This window comes from Squalius cephalus (genome assembly GCF_949319135.1).
Source record: "Squalius cephalus genome assembly, chromosome: 4".
Classification (NCBI taxonomy): domain Eukaryota; kingdom Metazoa; phylum Chordata; class Actinopteri; order Cypriniformes; family Leuciscidae; genus Squalius; species Squalius cephalus.
Window position 1 is genome coordinate 6,632,131 of NC_137125.1, and position 8,890 is coordinate 6,641,020.

Sequence of the window (8,890 nt, forward strand, 5' to 3'; positions counted from 1 at the left end):
AATGGTATTAAACTAATTATTAACTGAAACCTAGCCTATGTTGTGAATAATTGTATTCTTAAGAGCACTTAATGATTTATGTTCAGACAAAAACGACACAAGATTAGTTGAGGGACATTATTCTTCATTCAAAGCCTCCCACAGAAACAAATAAAGTGCTTAAACAGTACAACTTTTTCGAGCAATAAAACAGATGAATGGATTACAAAAATAACAAAAAATGAGGCATAATCAGTATCAGATGCAGATCAGAAGCTGGGTAAAGTCCTTGTCTATGATCTGTGGGCATGGTTATACTGGCCTGTGGCCTTCTTGGAGGCCTTGATGATATCTGAGGGGGGCTCCCATAATCCCATTTAAAGCAGGGCTCCAGATTGGCCATCTTTATGGTCATTATTGATGACAGGGTGCCATCCAATGCTAGGATGTTTCTTCTCTTGGTTTTGTTCAGTCCCACAACTGAAAACACCCTCTCAGCGTCTGCGTTTGCATGGGGCAACACCAGGACCAGCTTGGCGACGGCAGCAAGCCTCTCGAATTCTTTGGCTCCTGTCACCTATGGAAAATGCACCAAGAACACAGTGGAAAAACATACCTTGATTTTTGATTGATTAATACTGTAAGTATACTGTTTGATCCATTAACAAAGTTCTGATAAAAACATGCATAATTTGCAACATACATGACACATATATGCATGCAACAATTTTAAGCAACAGATGTAGCCAAGCCACAAATGTCCAAAAAAAAAAAGAAAAGTTAACCTTATGTTTCCGGGTTGCCATTTCAGCTTTCCATTTCAATTTCGTCCTGCAGGGATATCATTGGCATGGTCTGATAATTTAGAAACTCCTCACCCAGAAGGTCATGCTCCTCTGGCCCATGGTATGGGAGGAGATGGGGAAAACTATTTATGAATGTAGAGTTACAAGTTGTAGGTATATTGTCATCAACCAGCAGCAGTTCATACGCATCTTTGAGGAGAAGCCACATAAGAATAGCTCATGTGCAGTTTAGGAGTGAACACAGCTCATCATAAAACGCAGGGCATTTTAGCTAAGATGATAGACAATAATTAGAGAAAAAAACTGACCTTTCAACAAAGTACAGGACATCTTCGATGTCACATTCAGCCCTCTGCCGTACATCTACAAATTTTGCATGTTTGATTAGTGGCTCTTCCAGTGGCAGCTCCTTATGTGCATAGTCCACAGCACTTGTCAGGAAACACAACACAGCTTCATGGAATGAATCCACCTGCTGTGGTGTGATGTCACCCTCGTCGAGTAATCTGTTAAGTTTAGCCCTGGTTGTGAACCCAATGTTTAACTTTCTTCCTGTCACAGATACAGCATATCAAGTTAACATAAATGGTTTAACATGCTGATACGGCAATATCAGCTAGACACATAGGGCAAGAAATCCAACCAGAAGCTCACGGTTAATGGAAGGACTACCACCTTGCTAGGTTTCTACTCATGAAGTGGCAAAAGGCTAGGAACAAGTAAGGAATAATTGACGACAGGCCGTTGAATTATTAGAAAAATAATGCACACCCGAGGTGGTAATGCATTATTTTTCTAATAATTCAACGGCCTGAAGTCAATTATTCCGCTTATACTACAGTTACCACACCTCGAAACATTGTTCAGATTATGTATTTCAAGACGTTTGTAAAGTTTTTGTCATTAAAACGCTCTTGTATGTAGGTCTAATTTCTTACGCATCTAGTCCAATGCCTCCGTTGCTAATTCCAAAACGTCATTTTAGAGTTAGTAATGGAGGTTTGAGCCACTGATAGCAGACTAATGCTGGGGACACACGACTAGCTGACACATTCTCTGACTGTTTTCATCGACTGCAGCAGATTTTAAACACCGACTTTGAACACAGACTGAACGCACTGAACACGCGTTTGGGCATGATCAGTCATAAGTATCAAATTACATTCATAACCGGCCTTAAAGTGTGTCCCCGGCTTTATGCAGTTATTAATGCAGTTATTATAGAGAGATGTTGCAAAAATGAGACAGAAAAGCATGTGCGTCAATATTATTATTTATTTATTAATTCAATTCGTTATAATTAATTTGTTCATTCTTTTTTCTATTATTGACAGATGACAGTAGACTAGCCAAATAAATGAAACACAAAGTCCTTTTAACAAGTAGGCCTATCAATAATTATTTATTTGTTATATATAAAAATCCGTGCTGCAGGACTATCCATTTATTTAGCCTATATTCAGTTTAATTTTCTATTGATTATAGATAGCCTAGGACTATATACTTTATTTATTAAAATTAAACTGCATGTTTCCATTGATTGTGAAGCTAGACATTGAAAATTCCAGATCAAGCGCATGGGGCTGCATGTTATGAATTGTTATGAATTGTATCCTATTTTCCGTTATTACCGTTAACTACGCGAAGTGATATGGAACTGTAATGCGGTCAAGACCTGCCTGGAACTACTTTAGCTGTGCGTTTCCCTGAAAATAATGCACACCTTAGAACGTTCTTCAACCAATCAGATTCAAGCATTCAACAGCCCTGTAGTATAAGGCTAAATATCACATATCACAGTGTTTGATCAAAATAATAGTCAAACGCTAACCTGGTAAATGGTTTGCCTTCTTTTTAAAGGCAATTTCACAAGGCTCCTCATGGCCCTGCAGAGCTGCTGGAGCCATAAACTTGGAACATAGCTTGCGTACGAATTTCACCATCTATAACAGACATTTACAAAAATAGTGGGTAAAACCTGTTTTAGAAGATCCCTGCAGATATCAGCAAGAAACACAGAATGGAAAAAACAGCTAAATCCAATCCCACCTCACCATGTAACAAAAATATTGACGACTGCTCTCTCTGAAGAAGCAAGTTGAAAGAAGTGAAAGTTGGTACGGTGGCTTGGAAGAACAGCAGGTACACTTCTGTCATGGGGTCAGTGAATGTCTGCACAAGCCTCTTGAACCTGGCCTGATTTTCATCTTGAATCAATCAATAAATAACACAAAACAAGAGGTTGTCATTAATACAAGTATGTGGCTAACAATCCATGTAGTTTCTGCATAATGAAATTGACAATTGATGACCATACTAGCAGATTTGTAGTAGCTGGCCAGGCTGTTCATACAGCCTCAGGATTCTGGTCACACAACGTTCAAGGCTTAGCCAACGAACCGAGATATGCAGGAGGCTCACAAAACTCTGTTTCAGACATTTAATTCCATTTCTTTCAAGATTTAAAGTTTAAGAGAGTGAGTACTCAATTGGACGACATTTCATTGTGACATTTCATTGTAACATACCTAGTCTCAGCTCAGATTCTCATCATCAGACTTCTCGAGGTAGTTTCTCCCGCTGTCTTTCGCGATATCTCTTCTTCTGTTGCATATATGGGTGCAGAGCATAGGGTTCAGTGGCGCTCATCAGCGCCATCTACGGTAGGGGAGTTTTAAAAGGAACGAACGAGTCTCGGCCCAAGATCGTATTTTTTTTGCGTGAGAAATTGGATGTATGGCGTGAGTGCGTGTGAAAACAGGCAAAACCGTGTGTCACACGGCGAAAGTGTGAGAGTTGGCAGCTCTGAGCTACAGGTGTCACTTGTCCAACCATAACTTACCTAGTGGGATCCACACAGGCTTTCCGTGGACAGGGCATTCGCGAGTCATATTTTAATGGTTTTATAACATGTTATAACAGATCTTTTTTTTTTTTTTTTTTTTACAATGAAACATTAATCTTAAAATATAAAAATTTAAAATAAAACTGTAATAACAACCTGTAATGGTTCCAGTCTGACCATGGAAAGCCTATTAAGCTATAGCTGGGATGATCCACTCCATTTACAGGTAAGTGTACAGTAAATTACTCTCAATCGCACTCCGTTTACAGGTAAGTGTACAGTTAGAGGCTTTAGGCAGTGAGTCGACCATAGTCAGTCCACACTAGACCTCCAACGACTGAGTCCATGAGACCGTTGTCTGCTGTCCTGTGTCAAGATGCCCGTTGAAACATGCCTGCTGTGTATGCGTATGTATGCCGGCCTCGGCCAGCACCTGGTTCTCACCCACAATGTGAAGAACCAAGAGGAGAGGAAGCTGCTCTTGGCCATGGAGTCGGGGCGAGTGAACACCCGTGCAAGCTTCTGCCCAGTTCCGACATGTGGAAAATTCTCCAACTGGCTTGAACGCCACATCCGTACCCACTCCGAGATCTCTGTGGGGGCACAGGACGACGTGCTCCGCCACTGTAAGAGGAGGGCATGCCTGGCCAAGCTGACTGCCCTGAGGGCCTCCGACCCGGCCGTCCCGATGGTGTCTACTCTCGACCTGGAGGTGCACCAGTTTCTGGAAGAAGATCCATTGAACCCCTGAGACCCAGAGGAGCTGGAGGAGGAGTGTGACAAGCCGGGCTGCACCAAGCAAAAAGAGCTCCTGAGAATGCAGGTGGCCGACCTGAACAAACAGGTCGACACTCTCAGCGAGACGCTTCGGATGGTCACCAGGCTGTACTGTATTTTGAAGAGGAGGTCGACCTCCTTGGGCAGAAAGTACCCAGTTCGGAGAGGCAAGCCGACGGTGCTGCTGACTCCCTTGAAGTCGTTGAGCTTGAAGCACAGACATGTGTCGCCGCTCAAGGTCAAGAAGGCCATCTTTCCCCCGAGCTCCACGACGCTCATTGGGATTAGCCGCCAAAAAAGGCCTCAGAAAAGGTGAAGGCCATCAAGAAGCGCAGAATACAAAAATAGGCGTTGCGTTCATTTTTTGCTTGCTTGTTCCAGTTCGAGTGTTGTTGTTTTTTTGAGAGATTTTGAGTTTTTTGTTCCAGTGTTTGTTTTTTGAGAGACTTTTTGTTCCTGTTCCAGTGGGTTTTTTTTTTTTTTTTGTGAGAGACTTTGAGTTCCTTTTTCCAGTTGATTGATCACCGTTTTCATCGAAATTTCACTTTTTTTCTTACCTCTCTATTGATGTTTGTTGTTCTGAATAAAGTTGTTTTTGTTGATTGAAATTTTAACTTCTTGTCTGCCTTTTTTCACATGGAGAAATTTTCAAAAAAATTTTTTTTCAAAATTAAAAATGAATACCTACTAAAAAAGCAAATAAGAAAGCAAAAGAAAACTCTCATGGCATATTGTCCATCGGCTGCCAGTTTTGTATCATATCAGTGAATGTGCCATGTGGTCCTGGTGATACTGGTAAAGTGGTGGTGGAAACAGAGGGGAAACTGGTGTTTGGGGTCACTGTAGGGAAGTTTATAGCGGGGACAGATGGCACAATTTGTTTGGGTAGTGGGGCAGGCTCATCCTCAGAGTCTAACAAACACACATCCTGACCTCCAGGTGGACCAATTTGACCACTCTTGCTATTTTAATAATAAACAAAATTGATCAAAATCAACTATATTGACAAATTCTACAATGTTTCATGATAAATATTGCTTAAAATACAGCATGAAAGCATCAAGGAATAGTAATGTGCTGAAAAAAATATCCATACATTTTACGCCTTGGTGGTCTTTGCCCAGACACTTCTGCCTCTGACTGGAGATCTGACCAGGTCTCTGCCTCTTTGGCCTTCCTCCTGCCCTCTTCATAACTCTCTGTATAAAAAAAAAAAATAGAAAAACTTGCTAAACACTAATCAATCCTCTCAGAATCATTCAGGAAGGCAAAAATGTATTACTTTGCAAGACTCAGGCTAATAATTTTACAAACAGCATACAAAACACATTGTTGAGCCTAACAACGGTCTGTTATACTGCTGGTTGGACAATATAATCTAATAACGAACCACTTGCTCAATAAAATGCTGCAATCGACCAATCAGAGTCACACATTCCAGAGGGTTGTGTAATAATGTAACTTATCCAGTGGTCATGAATACACTAAAATGGCAGAATAAGTAAAACCTAGCATGACAATATAAAATTTACCTGTTGAAAACAATGTTCAGACATCCCACCAATCCCAGTCAAGGTTGGGAGCCATCTTGTTTTTGATGGCCTGGTAGAGGGCCATGCCCCTTAATGATTTAGGCCAACAGCACTGGCCATTCTCTACCCAAATGGCTGGGACCAGCTCCACCTCCCTCGTTTCAGAAAACTCTACTACTTTGAACATATCTGTTAGAACAAAATCTAGTTTTGATAAGCATATATGCACAAATATAAACATAATTTGGTGCATATGCATGTTTTCCCCCATTTTATTTTTTAAGTTTTTTTTTGCACTGAGCAAGTGGCGGGGGCAGAGCAGAGGAGCAGGACAGCATCAGTGGCACAGGCGGATACAAGGAACTGGACAAAATCAGAGGAGGAGATGGGACCAGGAAATCAGCCAGCTTAATACTGAAGATGACCAACATTGAACTAAACCAAACAGGAAGTATTTATACACCAAAGAACTTAGCAAATTAAACAGGTGAATGAAATGCTTAATAAAACGAACTGAGAAGGTCAAGACAGACAAACTAAGAACTAAGGAAACTGATAAAAAAAAAAAACTTAATCTAATAATAATTATGATGACAGGAACACTGGAACCAGCAGCTTTTATTCAGTTTCTCCTTTCACTGCAAAGCTGACCAAGAAAAAAGGGCTAAATGAAATCATTGACACAAGTGGCGCAGTGGCACTGCAACACATTTATCTTGTTTTGGTAACCTCACATATTTCTCAACATGATCAAACAACTCAATGATTTTCAGGCTTGATGAGATTTTGCCAACCAGGTAGAGACCCAGCTCACAAGAGTTCAGAGGATACACAAAAAACAGTTCCATTAATTCATATTCCCTGAAGACAATATATATCTTGCCCTGAGACTGAAGGACATTGTCAATCAAAGCAATGGAGCCACCAATCTTTACACATCTGTCTCCCGCACTTGATACATTAATTTTGGTACCACCTATGACAAGCTCCTGGAATTGAAGTACGGGTATGCCCATCATAGAGGGTGGAACTGGGCAATGGTTATGCTCCATTTGCAACTTTCTCTTTCCATGTGACAGTTTATCATTCCCTGTAAAAGGTTTCATTTCAGAGATTCACCGAATAACCTGGGCCAGTGGATGGTGCAGGGCTCTTATCATCTTTTTCAATTTACCTAAATAATCCTCGAATGGAAATCCAGATATTAGGTCCAGATTCCCGTGTATTCGAACATCCCCAGAAAGATGTGTAAGTCCATGAACATTGTAAGTAACACATTCAGGACCATACAATTCACCAAAATGTGTCACAGATGACACAAGCAATGTGTGTGCAAAGTCGTGAAGATCTGCAGACAATGAAGGACTTGCAAGGATGAAAATGGCAACAGATAACAACATGAAGTTGTTGTAGACTGAAGCCAACAACACATTTTGGAGAACCACTGGCTCTGTGTACAACAAGAACTGTCACAACTCTGTGGCTTTCCACCTGAGCCTTTCTGAAAGCCCTCTGGGTTTACAAAATCCATGGGAATGAAACGTCTTAGGCCTACAAGTTCACTAGAGATAAGGTTCATCTGATGAGAAGACAAGTGGCAGAGTAAGGGCACTGATGCAATCCACAAATCCAACAGTCGGCGTACCACTCCAAGACATACAACATGCATGTAATCATGAGGAAAGCATGACACCATGCCTATACCTACATCAATTAATGGTGACTTTGTGACATGATGGTCCTCATCAGACATCATTTCAAAAGACGGATCAGTTCGCTGTGGGCTGTTGGCTTCTGGAAATGTCATCCTATGTTTAAGATAAATGCCTGTTTGGATACACTTGTCACAACCTGAGTAATCATTGTGAAGTTTTGTTCCTTGGTGAAAGCTCTTGCTGGAGGATCGCAGATGACCTTCAGGAAGCACTGTTTCCCCTGTATAAGCAATCCTTTGCTTAGCACTTGTAACTCACTGACTAGATCTTTTAAATACTCAACCAGACAACTTGGCTTCGAGGTAACACAAAATAGAGCGATGACAACTGGCTTCTTCACAACACCCTGTAGCAAGCCAAGGATTGACCAGAACTCTCTACTTCCCATTAGCAGGAAGTAATGTGTGTGTGTTTTTTTATTATTTAAACCTTGCTGATTGAGTTCCTTTAGTGTTATCGTTTTTACACTTTTGTGGTAACAGTGCCTACGACAAGAAATCCTTTTTGTTTGGTATCTTACTTTTTTTTGGTATATATTTATGTTATTTACCTACTAAGTTTGTATTGTTTTTTTCTTTGGGAAGGGATTAGCAGAGAGGTGGGTGTCATTTCCTTTTATATCCTTTTATATCTTGTTTTCTTCTGTTTAAACTAGTTAGGTATTGTACTTTAGTTTCTTTTCTTTTTTTTCTTTTTTTTTGTAGCTTAGTTAGTTTCTCCCTAATAGCTAGAGGGTTTATGCTTGTTGTTTTGGCCTTGCCTCTTCTTGAAATCCTCCCAAAATTTGTAAAATAATGAACTTTTGTTTTTGACATTGAGTTTTCAGTCCTTGTTAAAGGGGGTTAGGAACTGAACCTTGCTGCCTCCACACATCACACCATTTTTATTCTGTTACTTCTTCCTCCAAACCTAGACAAAACAGGGATGTAACACTCAGATCTGAAGAGAAATGCACAGTGAGCAAGAGCAGAAAGACATGTCTATAAAGGAAGAGAAGTTGCCAGAGACTGTTCCTGTGGAGAAACCGTTCACGACCATAAGTGGTCATGTTGTGAAGAAACCAGGTAAGTTCAAGGATATGGTAACTTAAAGTGATAGTTTAGTTTAATTAGTAAAGAAGTTGTTTAAGTTATAATCTTAAAAATCAACGAGGGAAGTACAAGAGATGCGGGAAGTAAAAAAAAAAAGAGAGAACGGAGATCAGGAGTGGTTGGTTCGGTAAAGCTACTTTAAAAT

At 40.4% G+C, this 8,890-nt stretch overlaps 1 protein-coding gene across 1 annotated transcript; it reads right to left on the bottom strand.

The window, feature by feature from the left end:
* Positions 1-764: 764 nt before the first annotated feature.
* LOC307157938 (uncharacterized protein) lies at positions 765-3,195 on the bottom strand. Its single transcript, XM_079869930.1, has 5 exons — positions 3,103-3,195; positions 2,835-2,992; positions 2,617-2,728; positions 1,094-1,337; positions 765-907 (listed from the first exon to the last, which is right to left on the bottom strand). The coding sequence occupies exons 1-5, from the start codon at positions 3,134-3,136 to the stop codon at positions 787-789; spliced, it is 669 nt and encodes a 222-aa protein (XP_079726056.1). The 5' UTR covers positions 3,137-3,195; the 3' UTR covers positions 765-786.
* Between the last annotated feature and the right edge of the window lie 5,695 nt (positions 3,196-8,890).